We start from the raw sequence: 27,150 nt of genomic DNA on the forward strand, positions 1-27,150 counted from the left end.
ATTATAAGTGGAACTGCAGCCAGTTTAAGGTCTAGATTTGCCTTCATGCTCAGCAGTGATTTCAATGATAATTATTGCTTGATTTAATTATTTGTCTATTTAGATATTGACAAATCGGTTTCAGAAAACACCACAACCTCTCAGAGTGTACTGCACTTTGACATCCATGCAGTTGATTGGTTGGCACAGCCTTACTGTAGTGCTGGTCAGTTATCTCCATGTCGTTGTAGAACCAGGACATGATGGGCACTGGTGAACTGATGACCTCACACACCACCTCCGCCACTTCCCCCTGCCGAAACTCCTGTGGTGACTGGACGTGCCGAAACGTCAGCTTCTCTGTGACCATGTCAAAGGGAGAACATGATAAACATTACCCATAATGCCCCTGTAGAGTGCCTGGTAAGATCATCTCACCTTTGGGCCTACACAAACGTTTCAGCAGAACAAATGTATGTAGCACATGCCCCACTGTACATGCTTACACTGCATACAACATATATACTACATAATAATATAGGTCCTGTTCAAGCTGCAAAACTAAGGTTTAGGATGGCTTCAGCTAATCTTGGATCAGTACAAGTGTATATTTTTAGCTTTAGAAATCTCTGTTCTGTGCTTAATAATTAACTTCATGAAATAAAACATCTTCCTTATCGATTTGCATATGAACACACCGTAGGTACAATCCACATGTTCTTAGTGACTGACAGCAGAAAGACAACCCTCCAGAATGTAGGTTTTCTCTCATGCTCTTCAAGGCCTTAAAATAATTCTGCATCTTCTCAATGCCTTCTTCTACCTGATTTCTGGTTCTCTTTCCTTCACATTTTACTCAGCTTTTAAAAGGAAAAACATCACAGCATTACACATCCGCTCTGTAGTGTATACCTATTTGTATAATGGGCCATCTGAAAGAGCTAGCAACTTCTGCCATTGCTTATCATTACTTCAATATAAACAGCTGCCTCTTTGCTGCTTGAATTATACACACATTTATATCAACAGATTAGTATAACATCTCAAAATGAAGCAGTCCCATTCTCAAATTATTGTTCACGCCAAATTCTCTCCTATTTAATCCATTCAGACAAAAAATAGAAACAGGCATCTCCTTTGCGATAAAAGATTTCAAGCAAGAAAAACATTAGGAAAGGCGACTATTCATTGCAATTTAGTGTAAAAAAGAAACAAAATGTGTTTAAAGCAGTTTCCCAATGGTTAGTTATTTGAATTTGGAATTGCTCCAATACCTTGAAATTCCCAGAAAATGCAACCGCATGTGCGAACACTTAGTACTTACACAAGTAATAGCAAGGTTACACCTGGTGCATAACGTAAGGCATTCATAAAGAATTTATAACATCTAAGCATGCCATTACAGCAAACAAATAAGTAAATGTTTGACTCGGCCATGACTAAAATAGAGTGATGTGATTCAGCTATGTAATGCCATATTTTATATTTGTCGTTATCATAATTAGTATTTCTTCAAACAAATGAGCTAATATGAACAGAACAGAATAGTTCCAATATGTTTGTGTTGCAGAGGTGTTCCTTGTCTGCAGTTGCTATGGTGACAGCAGGTCCTCTTGCACAGAGCTGTAGATGTAGAACGCGGAGAAGTTCCATTAGGAGGATGAGAGTGACCAGTTCTGAACTTCAACAGCCTCACTTAGATTTTTGTTTTGCATAAGCAGCTCTCCCCACCTCTTGGGACATTAAAAAAAGAGCACAGCACTGTTCACGGGGGAGACTACGATACATGTTCAAGGGATTGTTATTTCTTCAGGAAGAAAACAGAACCATTCAGGTGAATAACAGTAATGACCAGTGGGCCAAAGACATCATTATCACATAATTATATACTGAGAGCATAATTAGCAGTGAGTGAAAATGGAAGAAGAAGAAAAAAAGTTCCATGACTAAAGTTTATTTTTAGCGTTTTATACAGGCTAATAGTAGTACTTGGCTTACATCAGTAGCTATCTAAGTAAGCTCGGAAGTAATTTGCAGCAAAATAGCTTTTTTTTTTGTTTTGCATTAGTTGCTGTTTCGGCCTGGAAAATTGCAGCCACACAACAGGACGATGAGATATGACAGTGACCGTGGCGCTTTCCCGGATAAGGCCGGGACAGGGTGAGGTACGGGACGCTCACGGTATATTTCCACCACCACAGTGGCCTCCTGGGTCTGCCCGTTGGCATCGGCAGCCTGGCAGCGGTAGATCCCGGCGTCCTCCACGTTGGCATTGTAAATGGTGAGCCTGGAACGCACCCCCCCTGTGTGCAGGACCAGATGCTGGGACGACACGATGCGCTCCCCCTGCGGGTTGTACCAGTCCAGGCTGACCGGTTCTCCGATGGCTGAAACAAAGACAGCGCGACAGCGCCAATAATCACACGCGGTGTCATACATTAACCATCCTCACATGACTGAGTGTAGTATTCTTCCCCCCGATGTTGCATTGCCTCCACCTGTTACCCTTTGGTAACTGCAGCCTGCAATATCCTTTCACACTGCTAACTAAACCGGTCTTGTTGAAAGCACGTCTGAAGGTCACTCGACTGAAACGTTTGCTGCGGTCTAGTCTTTTAATCTTTTGTACTTGAGCACTTTTATTTTTTTGCACTTACGATGTAATAAAAGCAGTTTTTATATTTCATCTTTTTTGATGTTTTTCTTATTTGGATGGAGTGTGCACAGTGTGCAGGTTCAACTCTATTTAGCTTTTATCTTTATGTGATGCATAATTACATTACGCATCACATACAGACAAGAGGAGGAAGTACAGGAAATAACATACAGGAAGTGCCAATAAGAGAGAAAATGTGTCTGGTGTTAGACAGGAGGGGTTAACAAAGATACACTTCTTTCTTCACTTCAGTAAATCTTCATAAGATATATAAAGTAATTTCATCTTTTAAAAAATTATAATAGTGTTTCCAAGTTTGATTGCACAGAAACGGACATACTGTCAGTTTAATTGGATAGTAGACAGTAGTATACACAGCACCACTCACTGCTTAATAGGTAGCAGGCTTGCTGTCACCAGATAAAGGCAGTGACTTATTGTTTTATGGATAAAAATATGTACATAAATGTTTGCTACTGTTCTTTTGATTGACAGTAATGTTGTCTCTGCATTACAAACCTTCACAACAATTAATTGTTTGTCTCTGCAATATCATACACTTTCATTTCATTCATACCATGCACATAAGCCTTCAAAATGTTAGCTCTGGAGGTAACAGACCAGCAGGTTTTTTACAAACAGGGAAAATGAAAGCTCAGTGCCAGGGACTGATGGATGTGTAAACTCTCACCTTATTTCTCACAGGCTGTCTTGCTGAGTAGCTTTCTAATTGAAAATGGCAGACCAGCTGGTTAGTAGCTGTCATAGTGCTCTTAAAAATGTTCACACACACGGACACACACACACACACACACACAAACACGCAGCATTGTTAATTATGCAGCTAATTATGCAGCGGTTTATATAATGTGCTTTTTTAAAAGGTATGAAATATTTCATTGTAATTGCTTTTTGTGTGTGTGCGTGTGCGTGCGTATGTGTTGAATTGTCCCAGTTTTTTCTGTACTATATATTTCGGACAGGAACTGAATTTTGATGTAAAAATTTTAAAACAAAAAGTACATTTAAAAAATCATAAATTATTAATCTATCACAGTAAAATTCTTCAATTTTAAATTCTTACAGTACACATGTTGGTCCCTATCGGACTCATATAAACTCTTAAGAGTTGAATTAACACTGGGCTTTTCACTGTGATTGCACTTATTGTAAATGTCAACCATAAATAGCATATTACTTCTGCAGGAAGATATAGGCCTCAATAAATAAACTAGGTTGGATATTACAAGGCAAGGATGCAGAGATTGCAATAGTTTATGACCGAATCCTCAATTGGGAAAAGAGAAATATTGAAAAAGGTAGAATGTGAGCAGGGTCCTGCGGCAGGACAGGGTTTATTGTGTATACATGCCCCTAGGCCGATAGGAGATAAATTTAGCTCCCCTTTATACATTTTGTTCATGTCTTCTACCCATAATGCTCTGGGACAATTGATTCAATTCCACAGGGACACCGGAGCTGAGAAATTACAGTTTGTAAATGTGTGGTGGGACTTCATTAATTAATTTAGCTCAGAGAATAATGGAATGGCAAGATATCCGTTTATATCTTCTCCGAAACACCCTCCCCATATCTAATAAGGTGTGAGAAATCTGGCTTCACCAGAATACAATTATTTCTGTCACAGTCAAAATAACAGTTCAACTTCAGCTGCAAATGACTGTGAATGTGAGGTATCCCAAGAATGCATCTTCTGAAAAATGAAAAATACTGATACATAGATAATCCTTACTAAGGTTGTTTCTCCAAATCTGCATAAAATATCATAGGTTTTACCAGGTAATGCATTGCTCTGAAAATATTTGAGCAGGATATACACTATGTTCGTACAAGGGGTGCTTGGCATTGCAGGTGAATCACATCCATTGCTCAGTGATTCACAGCTATTAGTGTGGAGTGAAGCACCTAATGTTCTCCACCTTGCTCATCAGACCTGACCACGCTATTTCAAGGGCATTACCCTGCAGAGCTCCCAAGCAGGAGGGGTACACTAATCACCTGCATTTTGACCTCCCGCCAGTAGGGGTCAGTGCTTCTGCCACCCTCCCTAAAAAGGTCCTGTCGGCTGCTCTGAACAAATCCAGCTTGTGTCTTTGAGTTTGGGAAAGCAGAAAGTAAACAGGAGAGTCTCATTGGATCCTTTCTTGATGTGAGCAGAATACGGCTGCTCACCCCATCAATAGGCTTGGAACACGCAACCCCCCACCTCCCTCCCCAGGGTTACAATGCATGTCCTCAGAAGTTCTGTTATTTCTATGGATGCGATATCCAGGCAGTACATAACACATCACAGCACGTTCGATTTGCTTGAGGTAGCATGCTATCGGTGTTACCCTGCTATTACCACAACGTTAAGGTAAATTGCATCAGCGCTGTTGGAAAGTTTTGCGTTATTATGGTTGCCATTCCCTGCTTTTTGAAGGATATTTACATGGCACCCACTTGTGTTGTGTGTGTGCATGTGTGTGTGTATGAGACAAAGACAAAGAGAGAGAAAGAGAGTGAGAGAGAGAGAAAGGGGGGGAGAACATGTGAATGAGGGAGTGTACTCACTGAACAATGTCTCTTTATCCCATTAGTGATTGTTGGTGTATTAAATCTGGAAGTCGCGCAGTAGAGAAGCTAACAGACTTATTATGGATGCCTTCTTCTCATTTAGATGTAGTGTCTTGTTCAATACACTCCGTCAGGAAGCATAAACGGGCAAGTGGACAGTCTAAGGGCTTTGGGCCTCGTCCAGAGATTCAAAAAGCATGGCTTAATCCAATTACTCTCTCTTTAGACGTACCCCCTCTGTCTGTCACCTAAGGTGACCCACACCTCCCCGGTGTGCCTGGAGGGAGGAAGAACAGAGGAACTGACCCACTGAGAAAGTGCACGTAGAGCGGAGCAGAGAGACGGGGAGAGACTCAGAGAGGAGGTGCAGAGGGAGGAGAGGAGAGAGTGAGAGTGAAGGGGGTGGGGGGTGAATTATTTTTCTCCCACAGCATTGGTCACTTTGCTGAGGGATCAGTGCCATCATTGGGAAACAGGAAAGAATGCCCCTGTACGTGGCTGCAGAGTGCAGTGCTTTCAGTGGCCCACTTCTCAAGACTGAGGGCAGGGCCAGGCAGAATTTTTCATTTTTCCCACTAATGTGAAATTGATTGTAGGAGCCACAGACATATAATACAGTAAATACGGCAGCCAGGGTTTAGTGATCAGAGCAGTGAGTTCAGTAGGGCGGAAGTTGCACACGCATATGAGCGCACGCACGCATGCACACACACACACCAAGTTACAGATTCATCTCTGCTTCTGTCCCCTACATTTAAAGGCAGCTTTCCAAAACTGCCAGAGATGACCACACCCATACCCGCAGCTGCAGCCAAATCCATTTCGTTCCTCTCCCGCTATCTCTCCTCTCTGTTCTGCTCCAATTCAGCCTCGGCTCCTCTATAATCCCCCCCACCCACCACAGAGAGCTGCAGGTGATGGGCCTGAGGACACAACCCTGCCAGAGACACAAATGTTCTGCATGAGAGCGTCCAGATATGCGATGGGGCTAGAGATGTCTCCGCCCCCCGCTGCCTCCGCTGGACCGCCCACACAGCGTGCCGCTCTGAAAGAGGGGGGTGCGAGCTCGCCGCAGAGAGCACCATTTCCCCCCCCCTGACAGCGTCCCAGCTGCAGCACTGTGCCGGGACGTCCCACGGGTGTCCTTACAAACAGCCTGTCCAGGGCCACTAGTCCCATTAAGAGATAACAGGGGGCCACGGCTTTTGTTGCTGGTCGCAGTCCAACAACATTACTGCCGTCCCGTTCCACAGTTCCATTTGCAGTGACAGGGGGATTGATACGCATCGCCTGGTTAAAGAACACTGAACCCCAGTTCCTGTTTATATTCATGTCACTTGAACTGAGCAGTGCTGTGTATAGTATATCACTGTACTATCAGGCTGAGACAGTTTAAAAGTGATCCCTCTGCTGCCCGTCTTAAAAAGTAAACAGGGATTTTCATCTTCAGTGAGGACAGTTCTGACTTTCTGCCAGAGTACCTGCTGGGGGGGGGGGGGCGCATCTTACCTGTGCAAGTGAAGAATTTGGATTCTCCAACACTCAGCTCCGCTTTGTTCAGTGAGATGGACACTTGAAGGACAGCTGAAAGAGACAGACGTACAGACAGAACACAGTTAGGCTGAGCAGTCGCACATTCATACAGGAAGCACACACAGGCAGAATATTGATTGCATAGGGTGCCAATTGCCTGAAGTGCCACCAACCGTTTGGGGCTACCGTTCGGCTAACGAACAACGACAAAACAATGCATTGCAACCATGATAGTCTGTCTGTCTCCACCCCCCCCCCCCCCCCCCCCACCCGTTCCCTTTCAGTCTGATGTCATACAGAGAGACAGACATGCAGACTGACAGGGAGGAGAAAAAGTCTTGTTTTGTGTCCTTGCCCTACAATGCCCTCTCGCTTCCAGATATCTCCCAAAGAAAACAAGTTGACTCCAGCTAAGCTCAAACAACAGCGGCGGTGCAAAAAAAAAAAGTCCTTTCATCTTGCCTTCTCGGCACGGATTTGCTTAGATTATTCGCCTTTCGCCATTTATTTCAACGTGAATCTACCTTTAATGCCTTTTGAAGGCGGTTGCATCCCAGCCTTGGCAGCTTCTATTTCTCTTTTCGCCAATATAAATGATCCGCAAAGGTCAACGCCCCGGTGGCTTTAATCAAACAGAGAGCGGCGGCGTTTCTGGAAGCGTCGCGCATTTGCGCCGCGGAAAGGGCCACGTTTAATTCAGCGCGAGTCCCCTCCTTCCCTTCAGCTCACCCGCTAGCGCTCGCATTGCTACCGTCTTAGCGCGCCATAATGAGATACGACGCGATGGAATCGGCGAGCAGGCGCGCGTTTCTCTCTCTCTCTCTCTTTTTTTTTCTTCTTCCAACAACCGCACGTAAGTGAGAAGATTTACAGTAAGCCTCCCGTGCCCCCTGCCACCGAGGCGAAGGCAGTCCGTCCGCGAGTAGCCCGTCTGTGTCAATCATGCGGCCGCCACATTGATTGATCGCGGCGTAATGACGGCTGGAGCTTCTCTCCTGGGGGAGAACCTGATCCCGGCCCTAAGCACTCAGCGCTGCCCTGTGAACCTCCGCTAATGACGGACTGCACACTCATCGGCTGCACCGCTATTACCCAGAAACAAGAAGCTTACCGCTACTGGGCTGACTTTTATTACTTAGACCGTCGCTGTTAGCGTTGAAAAAGAAATGGTGGTCAACGAGGCCGAGAATTGCTGTTAAAACTGACAAATTCTCAGGACCAGCACTACTATAATTTGCAAGCTAAAGGCTCGCCACCGAAGCCATCATCAGCTACAGCACGGCAGTCAGGATAACCAACACATTACGTAATCACTTAGAAACGACAAAAATGCTGTCAGCACCAATGGTACTCATTACAGACTACAAACACAAATCAGCAGCTGTGAAGCACAAATGGCCAATAGTACTTGTTTCACAAAGCGCAGAAATCTTCAAAAAACGGACCATACATTTAATTTCAGACTACATGGGGGATTAGTGTATGGTGCTGTTATTAACAACAGGCAGTATTGTTATTATTCCAAGCCTAAAGCTGACATGTTGCTATGGAATGGGTAGAGCACTACTCTATTATCACAGTCTAATATTATTGGTAATTACATATAATTTCATGCAGCATGCATTGAGCCGTGCTGTTCTTTGTGTATTTGACTCTGAAGAACCAAGTATTATGTTCATATTTACTGTTTTCTCTGTGCATAGTTTCCATAACATGCACTGCCAATTCAACCCTCTCTGTATTTTCCCATTGATGTGATGGTTTTTTTTCTTTTTTTTAATGATGCACATGTACAGCACAGTATGCAAACAGATCCACAGACATACTTGCAAAAATGAAAGAAAAATCTCATAAAATGTGTACGCCCACTCGGATTATGTAAATAAAACAGAATGTTTAAAGTGTATTAATAAAGTAGCCCAATAGATGGCAGCAGGGAGATTCAGTCGCGTCATCACACAGGACAAGAAAAACCACATCAGACTGTAAAATACTCTCCACTTTTGGAAAATGCTGCATTTGACCAGAGTCCATCGCTGAGTTCATCTCATTCTTTCCCAGAAGTGTTGCGTGAAACTCCAGCCACCGCTGCGTTCTCGTGCAAAAATGATACAACATGCCCCCAAGTCATTTCACGCCAAATCACAAGTGCCTGTATCCCTTTTGCCTTGCAATACCTGCTAACAAAATTCAGCATGTCCGTACTGCCGAAATCCGATCCACACAAGAAAATTGTCATCTGCGCTCCGCACAGACACAGCACAAGCATGCACTCACACATGCACACAGACACACGTGCAAGTCGGGCAACGGTGATTTACACATTTTATTTTAAGGACAAAATGTTTCGTTTTTTTTTTTTAAGACTTGCCTGCTAAAGGTTAAAATATGCGTGGAACACATTATGTGATCTCGCTTTGATTTTCATTAGAATCAGCTGAGTGAGAGGATGCTAATGCTAATCTCATCACGTGCAGAGTTCCATCTGTTTATTGCCATTAGTGGCTCATCTGGCCTTATCAGGGTTATTATTCCAGGCAATGAAGGATAGAAGCACTAAAGCTGTCTCTGTGTGGGAGTTTTCCATTACACTCACTTGGAGCTGAAACATTTATTATTATTATTATTATTATTTCAAAAATAATTTCCAGATTCCATGAGAACACAAACTTTTTCTTATTTAAAATAATTGTATGGCATTCCCTGGGACCTTCTCTGTCAACACGATCATAAAAAGTTGTTAAACTGAGTGTTGCTTTTCCCATTGGAGACTAAAGACGACTAAAGAAGATCATAAGTTGTCCAACTCTAAAACTTGCAACTTTGCAAAGTTATAATAAAGATTTTGCTCTGTGATCATTTGCAAAGAAAGCTATATTTTGACAAATTGTACACAAAGCTTGCACAGCGCTGGAAATAAACACAGAAGTGTACACATATTATTATTGACTGCTGTTTGCAAGCCAAATTGCCCCTCGGGGACATTAAAGCTTTACTCTGCTCTTACTCTACTCTACATCAAAACCTGATGATGCATCACATAAAAGTGTCTGCATGGAAACAGACCATGGCGACAGTTGTGACATTATAACAGGAAGTAACCAAGCAAATCATCATGGGACATGTAAAACCTTTCTGTGCAGACATGGGAAAAAAACCAAAAAGGCAGCTGCAGACTCTGCAACCTCTTAATGTTTCAGTGTTTCCACAACGCTGTTGCAGCGTTATCAGATCGCTACAACACAAGGACATCCTGTCGTCAGTGAGTCCACGCTGACAGAAAAGAAGTCCCCGTTGGCTTTGGGGGCCCAGCACGACTGACAACGTCAGAGCGCTCTCAGCCTCTCCATCTCCCCATCCCTTCTTCCCTCGCTCGCTCACTCACTCGCTCTCAGCTCTGCAGGGGGACTTGGAGGTTTGAGAGCACCGAGTGCAGTCTTAGCCTTTATCTGATGCGGAAGATCTGGATTTGCATTCATCACAGAGCCCCAGAGTCCCAGCGTATTTTACATTTCCCGATGCCTTTGTAGACCATCGCAGCTGGAGCAGGCATGGATCTCTCCACGCCTCTCTGTAGGCCAGCAGACTGAATGTGGGTATGGTAAGTGTGGTTCCACACTGCAGTCCTTCCACTCACTGAGCTTCACTTCACGTCCCACATCTCACGGGCAGGGAAACAGATGCACATTACAACTCGTCCACGTGACTGTAGAAACTAATGTGGAAACTGATTTCAATATGTTAACGTGGAAGTCTCTAAGTCAGGACTACACAGATACTCAAGTATTGCACTACACCACCTGGTTTCACTAATGAGTTTACTTCCTGAACCAAGGACTTAAATAATGAATGAAATCTGGTGGTACCGTGCACGGTTAGAGCAAATGAGTGCAGACACTGTGGCCCATAAGACCTGGAATTGTGTAGCACTGCTCTTAGTAATAATGTTATAATGGAGTATTTTTAATATTTTTTTTACTGCCTCATTTCTTCGCTTGATCACTAAGCATTTCATGGTGAAGGGGTCGTGACTCAGAACAAAGGTGTTAATTACATAACACAAAAACAAACAGTTTTTTTGTTAGTTTTTTTGCACAGCAATCTCCTGTTTTTAAAATGCTAAAATATACAGCATAAAACCCATTCAATAGATAACTCATTCTGTCAATTAAAAAATAACAAATTAGGCTTTGGCCTAATAATGGATACCTTTAAAGTAAAGATAACCGATGAGGTGCAGAGGTTCTGCCATATTATACAGCTTTACGAGCCTACAGAGACCGTAAAATTATGATTTTTCTACTATTTTTTTTTCTTTGAAACTGACATCTACTGCTTCCATAATTATGCATCTTGTTGCACTGGTGTGTCAGATAGGCTTTCAGCATGAAAGCGCAAAAGTTCTGAGTTCATGGAGGCCGTGTTTGACTGTAGATTTCATCTCCGTGAGAAGCACACTCGAGCCTTCTGAGAGATGCACCACCGTGCCAAGGCTGATGTAGACTAGGGCAAAGATAAAGTTTCACGGCATTATATCAGGCTTTTTATTTTCAGAAACAAATGTTTCCCATCAGTGTAATTATCAAGATGAACAAAATGACAATGGTACACCTGTCAGGACCTAGGAAAATCTCATAAATCAGGACTGTCCAGATTTAATCTGGATGTCTGGTCATAATAAATACCATTCTGAGATATCCGGCCTAGGCGTACCAACTTCACTTCGCTATTGATAAACATTTCTTATGAGTCAGAGTGTTTAGCCAGTGGACACAGCTCAGTTTATGGAAGTAAATGCCTTACTCTTCATACAGGGAAAACAACCGGCAGTCACATATAAAATGAACATGGTTGTGAAGCTAGATAAGCCGAGTAATATGACGTCACAATGGTCCTCCAGGTGGACACAACTTGATCTGAACCATTTGATATGTGGCTTTAGTGATAAACACACTAATACAAAATAATATTTGTGACATGTACACAAGCATCTCAGTCTCTTTATATGATTTAGTTGAACTGAGTGCATGAGGGAGCCAAGAATATTTATTGACCAAAAGTAATTTTATTAAAAATGCATGTTAATGATCAGCATAACACACATTTAAGTCAACCCAAACAGCAGATTCACCATTGAGGTGCATGGAGTGCAATCGGTGCATATAAATATGATTATGGGGTGTTCGGTAACTCTGGGTCCTTTTTCAGGTATTGGCACAAAACTTAGCCTTATGGCTTGAATCCAAACAGGACCTACATAGAAAGATAAAATTCTGGTCCCGGACTCACTGGGATCTTGGGTATTCAGATCCAGGTGGGTCCATGAAGGCCTCTACTGTCAAGCACAGACGCCAACATTCAAACCCACTTCTAAATATTTGCATAGGCTACCATTCTTGTGTCTGTGCCATCTTTGTTTTCAGTAGGAACACGTTTAAAATAGTGTAGAACTTAAAGTGGAACTTGAAGGTTTTTTATAAACATTTTCACATGACCGTGGAATTTAAAAATTCACAGCATAAATTCTGCAGTTCTGAGGTGGAATGACAATGACAGCCACCTTATTCAAACGAGTCCTTTTCAAATTGATTGGACACGGTTCCTTAATGCAACCTTGTAGGCTCTCTCAGTACCAACAGTGCATTGAAAACAAACACCTCTAGATGAACACAGCACATTAGCCCTAATGAAACCAACAGAAGCAATCAGCCCTCCGGCTGGATCCCACAGCTGTAATCGCCTGTGATTTCTGTGAGTAAGCTACAAAGCATGAGGCATTCCCTCAGCCCTGGACCCCGGACTCAAAACAATCCGCGCACTGCACGCTGGGAAAAAGACACATTACAGAATGTGCTTAACCCTTAAAGGTGTGAGGTCACAAACATGTGATAAACTGAACGTTCTCGTTCCGATGTAACAATCATTGCTGGCAATTGAAAACAATGGAATTGGAGAACCCTGACTTGAAATAAAAAATAAAATAAAATAAAAAATTCAAAAAAATAAAATAAAATAATTAAAACATCTTCAAAGGTTAAGGAGCATGGCACTTAGAGGTCTGTCTCTTTATAGCCTGTGGAAAAAAAATCATCAACCCTTGAAAACTGGGGTGTTAGAACTATGTTGCTGTCTACTACATGTAACTGTAAGGCCACTGACTAATTGTGAATACCATTTAAATGTGATATAAATGTCTTGGCACTTCAGAATAACATAACATAACATAACATAATGACAAGAACAGGCCATTCAAAGAATACAAAAAGTTGTGTCAGGCGTGACCTTCCCTTGCAAAGATCATGCTGACTATCCCTTAGGAAGTTTTTATTTTAAAGAGACAATTCTGACTTGTCTCTAATGATAGATACCAGTATTTTACATGCGATGCTAGTTAAACTGACAGGCTTGTAGTTTCCTGGATCAGTGAGGTCACTTTCCTTATATATTGGCATTATATTACCTTGCTTCCAGGCCTCTGGTTTTTCTCCAGTTTCTAAAGACTGTCTAAAAATACCTGCTCCAAATATCTGTATATTCCTCTGTTAAAAGTAAAATTTCAGAGAGCAGGGAAAAGCTGCTAAACCAAATGGAAAAAAGGATAGGAAATCTCACGTTTCTGAAAGAAAAGTGTCTTTATGAGCAAATACGGTGTTCAAAGCAACATATTTCATCCAAAGGCTTCTTTGGACAGCGGCTGTAGAGCTTTATGACATACGGTGTTGGGGAACACCAATCAACAAGAGGTCACCAATACCAGAGCCTGCCAAACACCAAACAGGATATACTGTAAAGGTGTAGCGAGACGGCAGAGTGTATATGTTGTGTGAGACCATCTTTGTAAGATTCATCTACTGCCAACATGGCGCTCGGCGAGGGCAAGGACAGTGACCTGTGGGCAGAGGACGGTTATTCATAGCCAGCTGTGGATGGGCTGCACGCTCAGGCTTACGCATCAGGTTGCCAATGTGGCAGAAGGCACATACTGTATCGGTCATTGTGTAGCTAGAGTGCATGCCAGTAGTCGTGGCATGCAAATTGTAATTCTTGTAAATAATTAAACATGGATTTTAATTGGCATTTAGCATATGTTGAAATAAATTGGTGGAATTGCAATGACTCAGTGAAACTACCCTGCTAAATCGTTAGGATATTGTCACAGTAATGAAAACATTTATGAAGCACCCCATGTATAAATGTGCTAAATTGGCCTTCCCTAGCTCTCTTCAATGAATGTTGTACTCTATTAAAATTCTTTGAAAAATTAGGTTTGCTCTCTTTCTTTATGAATTCCATTACCTCAGCAGAGGGCCATTTGGTATTCTCAAAAACTTTAACAAAACCACGGAATTAATATAAACCACAACTGCATCTATAACATTGAGAAATCGTGTTTAAACACACACACACACACACACACACACACACACACAAATAACATGTCCATGACCTCGGATTGTGGAAAGTAAGCTTCCTCAATTTTTTCCACGTTCCTCACAATTTTCATCCTACTGTGCTAAACCATCAAAGTTAGACCAAGTAAATCACTTTCGATATGCCATTGTATTTCTTTATGGGGCATTGTGCTTTCAGGGAACGCCGATGCTCCCGAGTCATTTTAAGGCTTCAAAATGCACTGCTGAATAAAAGCCGTGGAAATTGTGTCCGACAACCAACCCTTTAAATCCGATGGGTTTTTTCAGAAAACAGAGGTGTTTTTCAGAAAATGTCTGACCTGCAGCTCACCTATTCTGCAAGACCTTTTTAGTAGATTTTTTTACAAACAAAGGTATACCAAAAATATGAAAGCACTGGCCTAGATTTAATCGAAAATTTTCTTTACATTTTTTTTTTACGCTCTGGGCAAAGAATCCAGATCATTTTATCATTCTCATTATTTTCAACCTCAGCAGCTTCCACAATTGAATATTTTTTTTAACATTTAAACAGCAGGGTGTACACTGCAGCAATTCATACATGAGCTCCATTCTGTATCCATTATGCTACACAGCCATCTGTGACTCACCGTTAGCATGCTTGTGCACACCATGGCTCTACCTAAGTATAGCTACTGACTAGCTGTGCTCGTTATTTGCACAGTTTTAATGACTGAACTGTGCAGACCGCCAGGACTGTTTGGTCACCCAATAAAAAGCTGAAATGAATTGATTAAAAAATATATGTCAGTAAAAATCTAAATTGGGAGTTTAAAAACACGGACAAGTGCACACTCAAACAGACACACACACACACACACATCAATAAACATTCCCACTTCAAAAAATTACAACTCGCTCCACTGAACCACAAAGTGAGACCAAATAAATCACATTTGATATGCTACTGTAAGTTACATTCATTGAGACCTTCGAAAAATACCACTCCACTCTGAACAAACTAACATATTTTCGATTCTTATCTTCAAAATCAAAAGTGATTATGTTTAAAACACGACATTTACTCAGAATATTCCATTCTACAGTGTTCACACTCCGCAATCCACTGGAAATTTCAATCACTTTTTATTTCCCACCACATTCTCTAGTTTAGTTTCAGTGATTTTCCAGGGCACGAAACAGTGAAGCTCTGTCGCTCTCAATTCAATTGCTTTCAATTCAAATGCCTTATTGGCATGACATATTGCAAAATACATATTGCCACACCGTAACAATAATCAATCATAGTAAACAATACAAAAAAACAGCAACAACAATAACAGCATAAATGACAGTTATTTCTCTCTCTCTCTCTCGCTCTCTCTCTCTCTCTCTCTCTCTCGCTCTCTCTCTCTCTCACTCTCTCCCTCTCTCCCTCTCTCCCTCTCTCCCTCTCTGATGAAACGGTTAAATCAGAAAGCTGCACTGATGTCTGAGCTGATGAGGGCGTTGGTCCTCCAGACCCATGCACTCAGTCAAACAGAGCTGTAGATCCAGGGGAGTGGAAGAGAGCCTCCTCCGTCTGTCTGTCTGCCTGCCTGCCTGCCTGCCTGTGTCTGTCTGTCTGCCTGCCTGCCTGCCTGCCTGCCTGTCTGTCTGTCTGTCTGCCTGCCAGCCTGTCTGTCTGTCTGTCTGCCTGCCTGCCTGTCTGTCTGTCTGTCTGTCTGTCTGCCTGTCTGTCTGTCTGCCTGCCTGTCTGTCTGCCTGCCTGCTTGTCTGTCTGTCTGCCTGTCTGTCTGTCTAAAATAATCACAAGCAGTACTACGGTTTATAGTATTTGTCGTTTGTTTTACCTTTATTTAACAAGTTAACGTTAATACAACCGTTTTAGTTATCTACTTGCCATCCACCATACATGGGGGAGGAATACTAAAGTCAACATCAGGTCTCTCTCTCTCTCTCTCTCCCTCTCTCTCTCTCTCTCTCTCTCTCTCCCTCTCTCTCTCTCTCTCTCTCTCACACCGCTCAGTGACACACAGCAGCGTAACCTCGCCTCAGGGCTGCCTGTGCTCTACTCACTGAGCCAGGCTTTTTTTTCTCCTTTAGGGAGGCGCAGATTTAGCCAGACTAGAGAAGAGGCAGCTGAAAGCACGATGGAGCTTAGAGATAAGATATGTGCTGGACAGTCTGCTGAAGCAGATCCAATGAGTTAGACTCACCCAAATCCTGATCACTAAGAAAAAATCATTTTACAGACATTTATCTAATACAAAGGTCAAGTCATGTTTCTCAACAAAGTGCTAAATTTGATTCTACATATCTATGTAGAGTCCTTAGGCAGCCAACCAGTGGGCAACTTCTACCCCAAAGGCAAACAACCAGGGCAAACAGACACTTCAGCGTCTGCATGGTGAATAAAAACAGGACCGAATCCGCAATCCGCCAAATGACAGTGATCATGCTATGAATACTACAATCAACAATAATAATTACCATCAGGCTGCAGATCCTCAAGTAATGATTAAAATTAGGCTGCGAGTCCTCCAATCAGCAGCTATGATGATTTCCATCAGGCTGTGAATCCTCCAATCAGCAGTCATAATGATTGCCATCAGGACTTCAATCCTCCAATCAGCAATGGCAAAATGATAATGTCAGTGAAGAGAACTGTGAAAAGATGATGTGTCCACTGTCAAATCCATTAAAATGCCTCACGCACTGAAACTGTAAGATCTAGTGGTGGAGCCAGTTCAACATTGTGACATAATATCCCATTAGAAGGAAGCGTGCACAGATGAAAATTAGATTCTGGAAATATCAAGTTCGCAAAACACATTAGAATGTCTGGGACTTACGGGAAAAGAGTATGAACTCATTTCGATTCCTGGGAGCAATACAGGGAATTTCACTGGGAATTTGGCCCAGCCCTCCTACACAAAATGCAGTTCACTCCCACATCTCGAGAACGGCAGCGAAATCTTAATGAAGCCGCATGCAACCCCTTACCAACAGATATAAACAGGAGATACCAGAGCTGCCTTGGGACATTGCCCTTCACGTATGCAGACCTGTATCTGTACATCAGCGATTGTGTAACATATGATTGGCAACATCCACTAACTCACGGGTGAGACGGATGAGGGCTCGAACGAGAAGGATATTTCACTAAACTGAACGTGAAAGATAATCTTCTCTTTTTACTGCGAATAAAGAATGAGTCAAACTGTTGTGTGCGAGAAAACATGACTCAGACCTTCTCTTCAGTCTCAGTCTATTTTTGAACCGCTTCGCATTGATGTAGGACAATTGCGCGCGGGCCCATTGTTGTCCGTTTTAACGGTCGGAGAGAACCCCTCGGCTGGACGAATGCGCCGTGCGGCAGAAGGACGCCTCGCTGTGGCGCCTTTATTCGCGGCGAGGGCTCGGCGGCGGGTCAAAGCGCATCGGCGGAGTTATGAATTGGCTCCGAAAGAGCGCATTGTCGCAGTTACCTCAGGGACAGCTCAGCCGACCCACAAAAGGTTTAAACAAGCGGCAAATAAAGAGCAAAGTGGCTCATAAAAATCACTTGAATCAGCCCAGACTGGAAGTGTCTCCACTGAGGGACGATTGGGCCTGTGATGGTCCTGCGCTCTGTGCGGTCCGACCGCACTCCTGCAGTCCACGAACACAAGAAGAATCTGTCATTAAAATTTCTTTGTTCCATGGCCTATGTATGGAGAGACCTTCAGCAGGTCTCTGACACAGTCCCCTGTATTACATCACTCACCGCAGAGCACCACAGCAGGGAGCGTGACGCATTCTGCATGTGTGGAGCACAAGCACCCAGAGCACGGACAACATTTTCCATGTCTAACCTTGCGCAGGTATTCAAGTGCTTTACACTCATTACCCTGAGTGGGAAAAAATAAATAAATAAAATAATAATAATAATAATAATTATGTAATTACCCATGAACGCCTGGGGGCGGTGCGCGGTGAGGATGCCAGTTTTACCCAGAGCCTGTGTTAAAGAGCGGCATTGTGCAAGTAAATCCCCCTCATTAGGAGGGGGAGGGGTATCTCTTACACACAGCTGGCGATAGACAGAGATTCTTTAGAATTCCAGGTAAGAGAGAGAGAGAGCCCGCGAGAGATTCTCATCACCGGGAAAATAAATAAATAATATGAACTGACTTTAAAGCCAAAGGCCTGAAAGGAGAATGACATGCGCTGTTTGTCTGGAATTCTAATGAGGCCCAGAAATGGGCCTTTATGGAAGAAACAATGCAGCACGACACGAGCAGCGTCACGCGGCACAAAACATTGCCGTGATCATTCTTCACAGAGCGAAAGCGGCGTCCGTACGCACAGCAAAAAAAAGTTATTTTGTTTCCTAAAATATGAGGACAATTACAACAAATCCTACAACCGGAAGAGTGCGCTCAGTAGAGTGCAGATCTCCGCCAGGCATTCCAAACGGAAGCAGTTGTTGATCACTTGCGGCCCCTAGCGGCCGGTTAGGAGTTAGCACTCAATCTATTTCAATGGACAACAATGATGGAAATTAATTCAAGTAAAATACTTGTCGTTGACCGATTTGCAAAATAATCGAGAATTCAGGTCCTTGGCCTGCTGTCAGAATGCACAACAAATATTAGGCTGATCGGCCCAGTAGTATGTGAGATCAGCTGCGGACAGACACACAAACACACACACGCACAAACACAAACACACATGCACGGACACACGCGACCAAACGCACGATCCCCTCCAGGCTCCGCCTGGCGGAGATAATAAAAAACTGATTTGAACTGATTTTTAAAAATCTTATTTATTTTTTTCATTGTTTTGAGACGGTGCGTGCATTCCAATGGGAGACACTTAGCCGGCTGCGCTGGAGCATCTCCCACTGTGAGTAATGAAATGGCTGTCAGAGATGTGATGCTCTTATCTGCCGGTGGTATTGCTCTGCCTTTCCATGATAATAGGCTCCCAGGCCCGTGTCTTTATCGGTAAACCTTATCGGCCGGTGAAAGCCAGGCTGCGGCGTTTTACACGCTTCCATTTTCCACGGACCCGTTTTATATCGGACCCTTTGTATTTCCCAAAATTAATTGGGTGCGGTCTGTCCCCGTAAGCCCGCATCTTAAAGTGTAGATCCCGAAAAATAAAATGCGCAGATACACACGTGCATAAGGGGCCAATGACGTTTACCGTCTCTTTTTCCCTGCACATCATTATTCTGCAAAGAGATAGTGTGGAGGAGGGTATTTTCTGAGTAGTGCATGGTCAAAAGGTTGAGTTAGTGCCCACAGACCTGGACTGACCACTCAATCTGCTCTCGAATGAGTTCTGTACATGATGAGCTGAGTATCTCAGAGGAAAGAGACCTTTTTACCCCCCTCCCCTACCCCCACTCCCGCCTCAAGCAAGAAAAGCCTCTTCACTGCTGCTTTGAACCTCATCTCCTTTAAGGAAATTGAAAATATACTGTAATAAATATATTGCAACAAATATATTTGTAAAAATGTAGATGATATTTACTTTAAGATATTACAATATATAAAACAAATGTGAAATACATTTATAATTTACAAAAACAAAAGTATATATTTGCAGTATATTGCTGTATATTATCCCACTTCCAAACACTAGCTGAGTGCTGTGAGTTATAACATATCCCCTCACTCTAGTATTCTCAAGTATTAATCATGGTTTTAGAGCGTAGTTTTATGTGGTGTGTTATGATAAATCAGTCAGACCCCGGAGATATGAACACACTGGGATCTGGGTCAGTCTCTGGGCTACGGGGACGGGAATCGGGACCACGTGCTCCGTCTCCTCCCTGCTCTGCTGCTGGAGCACCTCGTGGCAGAACCATGGAGGCCCAGCTGGTAAGAGAGGAGAGCCCCATGTCAAAATCTCGACATCTCAGTTACACCTTCTGAGCTTTAGCATTAGTGTTACCATTTTCCCTCATGACAGACTTTCTTTCCATTCTCTAATCAATGGGTGAAAGTGACTTGTTAATGACTATCATTTTGGACAATTCTACATCAGTTCACAAAGAAAGGATTGAGAAAATTTGCAGATGAAGTCATTTGCCAATGATTAGACCTGGAGCGTTTGCCTGATATTTTTAAAAAGTATACTGTAGATTTTGGCTCCTTGGAGTAGCATTTCTTGGCTGTTGATGAAATCCATTTCAAAACACATTGTTCAGGGAACAGGAGCAAGATATGTTCAAGGTCAACGTTACAGTCTAACATTATATGACATATAATTTTATATAGCAATGTAAAGAGAATACATCTGATGAATAGATTAATCCAATTAATTAATCCAAATCACAGAACTAAATATTAATCCACTGGGTTAATAATAATAATAATAATTATTATTATTATTATTATTATAGCACAGATAATGAGGACTAAGCTCATTGTGTTCCACAAAAAAACTGGATAATTCTTGATAAATACTGAATAATTATACTCTGGACAACAGTGTGCTTGCTGATGATGAAATCCTGAATAAATAATAAATCCTGTGTGTGTGCATGCATGTGGCGTGTGTGTGTGTATGCCTGTGGTGTGTGTGTGTGTGCGTGTGGTGTGTGTGTGTGTGTGTGTGTGTGTGTACGTGTTTATGTGTGTGTGTGTGCATGTGCATTCATCTCCTGGTACACAGAATCTCCAGCAGAGTGACAGACAGGCTGTGCTATTGTGAGTCTGAAGGGAGGGAAGTGGAATTAGATCCAAACTAAAAGTACATAAAATACCTGCTCTCCTCCCTCCTTTTATCTCCTTAAATCCTCGGAGATTTGTTCTCCTCTCTGGCAGCAGGGATAAGGACAGACAGAGCTTAAAGTTGTCACCTCTCTGGAATCAATGCCGTATCCCTGACAAGTCACACACGCACGGCTGCTGTCAATCACCCGCACACTGATATGTCAGACCTGCTCACGGAAGGGCCCGACAATACGGCGCTCGCTCAAACATTCCAGCCTCGTCAATCACAGACCGGCGTTTCACGCTACTGCGCCCGGCGAGGCTCTTCCGCCCTGTCTGTCAGCCACAGGCCCCGCCCACTCGTACCCTCCTGCCCAGAGTCATATGTCAGCCAAGTTGTAAGACACCTTACAACTGACCCTCACAAACAATGCACTAATTTAAACTTCTACTGCATACTAGTCTGTCAAAAAATACAAATAAATAAAATGAATAATGTTGCATTATAACCAGTTACAATCAAATATCCAACTTGTCCATATTGTTTACTATCACATAAGAATGTGTCAAATAGAATATGTCATTTATGTTTTAGAGTTGTAGTGAAGTGTTTAAATAAATAACACAAGCTGCAAGTTTAGCATCATAATGGCAGCAGAATGCCAACCCAAACTATTGAGCACTACTGGCTACATAACCCATGCCAAATAGAATTCAGTGGCACAGGAGAGTTGAGTTTATGGGTGTACGTTATTAACACAACACAATTAACAACTAAAAGATGTCCACCATTACTGCAACTCTCTTTATATATGGTCCAGCACCAGCCTTATCAGTCACAGATTACATTTACTCAAATCCTCACACCAAATCAATCTATAAATCATACTTCACCCACCATCTCTCCAGCTCAGGAAATCTTTGTGTTATAATCCACCCACTGACACACCATTCCCAGTGAATTTAAGCCTTAGACTCCACCCACTCATACCATATGGCCTTGCCAATCAAAGATGTAGACGACACTCATGCAAATCTGCCAGCCCTGTAACTTCTCCGATCCTATTCCATGCAGCCATTCTAGTTCTCAAATCTGCCACTGAGCAATTCATTACAGCATAATAATATAGAAATTGAATAGATATTTCAGATAATATGAAATGTGTGGGCTTGCATTGTGCCCTGTGAGTGCAGTTACATAGTTTGTATAACATGATCATAGCCAAAAGATAATTAGATCTGTGCCGATCTTCCCCATGGGAAAAAAGTAGAGTGACAGTTCCACCATCGCAATGCTGTGTCAGTGTCACTACATACTAATAAGTCACTCCATCACTTGTAGAGGTCCCCTGGCGCTGGATTTAAAAAATCAATGTATTCAAAATGTTTGAGAAGAAAATGCATTGTAAGTGTACTTTCAAGCTATAAAGTGCATCTTTAATAAACAGCTATAGCACTCTATCAGTTTTTTGTCAGTTATTTTGGCCTCATTGGGAATTGAAAGCATCCTGCAAGGATTGATCTGAGTGAAATTTTCTTACGCAATGGATTTTTTAATCGTGGGAAAGGACCACAGGGTGTGATTGAGGATTTCATTTTAATTTAACCTTTAGTGAAACTGGCCATAATTATTTAGCAGTCTAGATAATACATAGAATGCAAATATTCTAGATTATTGTATTTCTGTAATAATAATAATAATAATAATAATAACAAACCTTAAATTACTTTATCCAGACAATCCACATTGTATGGTACTTACTGAAATAATGCAGGTCAAGTAGTCCAGTTCCATAATCATTATGCTACACTGCTCCCCAAATATGCATTCTACAGTTTATTAATGTTCATGCAGCAGAAGGTCATTTGTTTTTCTCACTTTTGTGCCAGTCATGAGCCATTTCTGCCAGATTATTTTACTGAAGCGTTTCCACCTGGACAACAAATTTACAATCGTAGACATCAAGGACTCAAACCCTCATGAAAAACAAGTACATTACCAACTTACAAATCATCCTCCAACAGCTTGCACCTGTTCTAGGCAATCCCTGATAAATTTATATAAAGAAATAAATTATTTATTGCATATTCAGAGCCTGTAAATTCAAATGCATCGCAAATTAACATACCATCACACAATAATTCAAAAAAGATAATAAAGATGATTAATTTCAGGATAAAAGGAAACACCCACTCGTGAAATGCTTTGTTTTAGCAATACACTAATTACACGTGCTTAAAAATGATTGATTGGGCGCAGGAATAATCCAAAGGTAGCTCCCTGTGTGATTACAGTACCTCGCGTTTACATGGGATTTAAAACATGGGGCTTTCCTCTCATACCAGTTGGGCCATCATGGTTCTGCCACGAGGTGCTCCAGCAGCAGAGCAGGGAGGAGACGGAGCACGTGGTCCCGATTCCCGTCCCCGTAGCGCAGAGAGTGTGACCCAGAGCTCACCTCCCTCTTCCTCATAGACTCTAAATCTCCCTCTATGATAACCTAATTATAACTGATCCGCTTTAATTCCCATTGGGGGGGACGGACACATGAATATCCATCACGCGGCAACGACCTGACAGAGCGCAAATGAAACGGAGGGAGGAATTATGCGCCTCCTTTACAAAGGCGCGCGCGGCGGGTATCGTCTCCATGGGACCGTCTCACGGACGGTTTTACTGGGGGGTTTCAGCGGGGAGAGGAAAAAAGAAGCACGATGTGATGGCTGAACAAGAGTATATAACATCCCTGTGAGAGCCAAGCAGCTAGGAGCTCGGGAGAAAGAAGATTAGGAGAGAAATGTAAGGAATTGGGGGGGGGGGGGGGTGAGGAGAACGAGGCAGGTATGGTCGGAAAGGGAGTGAAGGGGAAAAAAAAGATGGTGGCCACACCCTGCAGAAGGCCCTTACCTGGGGGCGACTTACAGTAAGCGAGAGGGAGAGAGCTGTACAGCCACGTGACTGCTGGACAGAGTAGCGCTGTGTATAAAATGCCATTTATTAATAAACCACTGAAAAGTAATACATGCGTTGACATATCAGCCCATCTGTCCTTGATGCGTATTGACCCTTCTGTTTGAGCCGTTTCCCATCAGCGTGGTCAGGGGATCCATGACAGGGATGGGGGGTTGGGGGGGTGGGGCTAGGCACTGAGCAAGAAGGTGAAGCATACTTAATGACATACTCCAAACTCGTGCTTTCCTTTTAAGGGGAGATGGGACTGCACCCCAAATTGGTCCGGCACCACAGGAAGACTGATCTATCACATATCATCTTTAATTTAGCAGAGCCAGGCACGGCACTGCAATATCCTCTCAATGTTCCTGAAGCAGCACTGAAGGAACGTTACGCTAGCACAGTTCCCCAGTGGGGGTTTGGCCTGCAGTAGATGATGGTGTCGGGCAGAGCACAGCTGACCCCCAGAAACCCGTCCGCTCCTGCCCCTGTAACCCAGCGAGCGGGCTGATCCGCCGCGGGCCTGAAGCCGAACCGCCGCGGCGCGGAGGGGCTCGAGCAGCGCTCTCCGTTCCTTCCTCGGTAACGTCCCCGAGCTTCGCTCCGCAGGCGGTAACCGGAGACCCCCTCATCTGCCAGGCCACGCGCTCCATCAGCAGGAGACCATTTGAGCCTCATCAGCGCCGAATATACGGTGTCATGACATATTTACTGGAAGCCGGTCTAGACAGGGTAACAGGCATTTGAGTCCCGGTGCCATATTTCACTTATTTATTTATTTATGCACACACACACACGCACACACGCACACACACACACACGCGCAAGCACACACACACACACACACACACACACACATGCGCACGCACACACACACACACGCACACACACACATGCACACGCGTACACACACACACAGTTCTCAATACATAACCGCCCTCACCAAGCGATCCTCAGCTCCCGCCGCACTCACTCAGAAACAGACAGAGGAAGGGAGAGTGGCTCTCCGGCCCCGCCGCGTCCGTGACAACCCTCCATTTGCCACACTCGTCAGGCTCATAACTGCTAGGCAGCGCCCGACGCGCCGTAACTCTGCCGAACGTCCCAGGGGGGGGGGGGGGGGGGGGGGGTGGGGGGGGGGGGGGGGGGGGGGGGGGGGGATGGGGGGTACGCTTCGCTAATAAACTGATGGGCAGTTACAACTTCCGACAAATCATGATCTCCGGGTTGGCGGGACTCCAAACGCAGTCAGCGATTCGACACCGCGACGTTCTCCGCGGTGGTGGCGTTGGTAAACAATGCGAGCGCTAATAAAACTACCCGGCCCGGCCGCCGTAAAACACGCTTCGCACTCAAAGCGGGCAGGATTCATTCGCTAGTTAAGAACGTCAACTAGCCATTAAGCCAAATGAGAGCGCTGAATCACTGCGCGAGCTCTCCAGCTCCACCTGCACCAGAGAGAGAGGCGGCTTTTCCCTCCAATTTTTCACTGCAGAGAGCCTACAGGCCAGAACAGCTAACAAATCTGTTCAGATGCTCCGTCACTGGCCTTCACCGATGTGTTGTGTTACATTTCGAGTAAAAAAGAAATGGGGGACGTGGAGCATTCTCTCATAAGCAGTGTTCTGACAGCGCAACAGCCAAACCAAGAAAAATACTTATTAAAAAAAAAATCAATGTCTTAAATGGATACTCTTGGAAATTGACAGAGCAAAAGAAAATGTAAAATAGTCTACGTGAGAAAAGAATACACAGGAAAAAATATCAACTCTTGCAGGTATGGTTATACATTCAAACGTACAGTTTTTTTTTGTTTTTTTTTACAGTGAACCATCTGCGCTGAAGAAAACAGAACTCTTGAGAGAATTTCATTTGTCAAGATGCAAAAAAAAACAGCAGCCTTTTATCAGTGCTGGAAACATGTTATCACCTCTCTGTCTCTGTAGCAACACAGTTCTGAATTTTCAAAAAAATATATAGACTATGAACTTTTTAAAAAACATTTCCCAGCAATGGGACCACTCAGGTCTCCATTCGCTTTTCATCAAACTGGTTCCCTTTGAATAAATAAAGATTACGTCATCCACACACCGTGACCGTCATTGGCATGGCAGAAGCCCGACTGAGAATTTCTCCTCTGTTTGAGATGCAGAGGCGAAGCCGTGGCTGCTGGACTGAAGAATAATCCCGCTGTTGAAATGGGAGCTCTTCATCTTTGGAGGGCCGTGCATGAAAAGCTCACAGTGCAAACATTAATTCTGCTCTAGAACAAATCTCAGCAGCCCAAGGCTTTCAACTGCAAAGGGCGCATTAGGCTAACAGAGGCAAGAATGTCAACACTCAAGAGCATGTGGAGAGAGAAGGGGAGAAATCGTGGAAACACAAAAAGATAAAAATAATTTTCATTTTAATTTCCATAGATATGCAGTTAGTGAAAAGGATTTTCTCTTATGTCGCTGATAAAGGCAGTCTACACACCTACCTAACCCACATCCCCCCCCAACACACACACACACACACACACACAGTTACACACACATGCATGCACACACACACACGCACTAACAAACACGCGCACACACACGCATGCACACACACACTTACACACAACATGCATGCACACACACACGCACTAACAAACGCACACACACACCCGTACGCACACACACACGGCCCCCTGAGTCCCCGGCTTGCAGAACACCCATTAAATATACATTGGTTACCCTTAGCCGAGCGTGCGGTCCGCTGGGATTATGGGCCAGCGCGCCTGACCCCCTCAGAGCGCACGCGGAACGGATTCTCACTCCGTCCAGCCCGCCAGGGCTGGGAGGACATCACCACCGCTGAGAGGGACCGGGGTCTCAAAACAATTACATACAGGAGAGACCCGCGGTGACGTCCACAGGGCCGCCAGAGCTGGACTCATACGCGACCGCCCCCGCTCCCAGTGGAGGTTCGATCCCCACTATGGAACTTTCTCAGCAGTGGCCTTTTCTCCGTCTGCTACCCGAGATGCTTTCTACCCGTCTGAGTAAAGCCAAAAGCACGAAAGGGCAGCAGACGTTTCCGCTCTCTTTAAAAAAAAAATGGACCTCTATATATTTTTAAATAGCCAACGTTAACTGATAACGAAAAAAAATATTCAACAAATCTGTATGTTTTTAAATGATCAGCTATGTATGATTTAAACATATTCGTAATAGCCAGCTATACAACTTTTATTTATTTATTTTTGAACGAGATTGTCTCTGATTTCTTTTTTTATAGTATCGGGCATCGGCAACCGGTCTGATCATTCGAAACACTGTTTAGCTTGTTGAGCCGTCATAATAGTGCATAGCCTACATGACACGATTCACAATAGGC

The 27,150-nt window shown here is 43.5% G+C and overlaps 1 protein-coding gene across 11 annotated transcripts in view; it reads right to left on the minus strand.

Moving 5' to 3' along the window:
- Nucleotides 1-27,150, minus strand: part of LOC118214236 (neural cell adhesion molecule 2-like) — a 483,289-nt gene that overhangs the window by 66,623 nt on the left and 389,516 nt on the right. For 10 of the 11 annotated variants that reach the window (XM_035394023.1, XM_035394022.1, XM_035394021.1 and 7 more), the window contains 3 exons: nt 6,722-6,796; nt 2,160-2,366; nt 196-339 (listed from right to left, as the gene is read on the minus strand). In XM_035394023.1, coding sequence (XP_035249914.1) covers nt 196-339; nt 2,160-2,366; nt 6,722-6,796 — 426 coding nt within the window. Of the gene's footprint in view, nt 1-195; nt 340-677; nt 1,603-2,159; nt 2,367-6,721; nt 6,797-27,150 lie in introns of those variants that run through there. The other variant, XM_035394027.1, reaches the window with a different exon arrangement.

Source organism: Anguilla anguilla, chromosome 15 (assembly GCF_013347855.1).
Source record: "Anguilla anguilla isolate fAngAng1 chromosome 15, fAngAng1.pri, whole genome shotgun sequence".
In the NCBI taxonomy this organism is placed as follows: domain Eukaryota; kingdom Metazoa; phylum Chordata; class Actinopteri; order Anguilliformes; family Anguillidae; genus Anguilla; species Anguilla anguilla.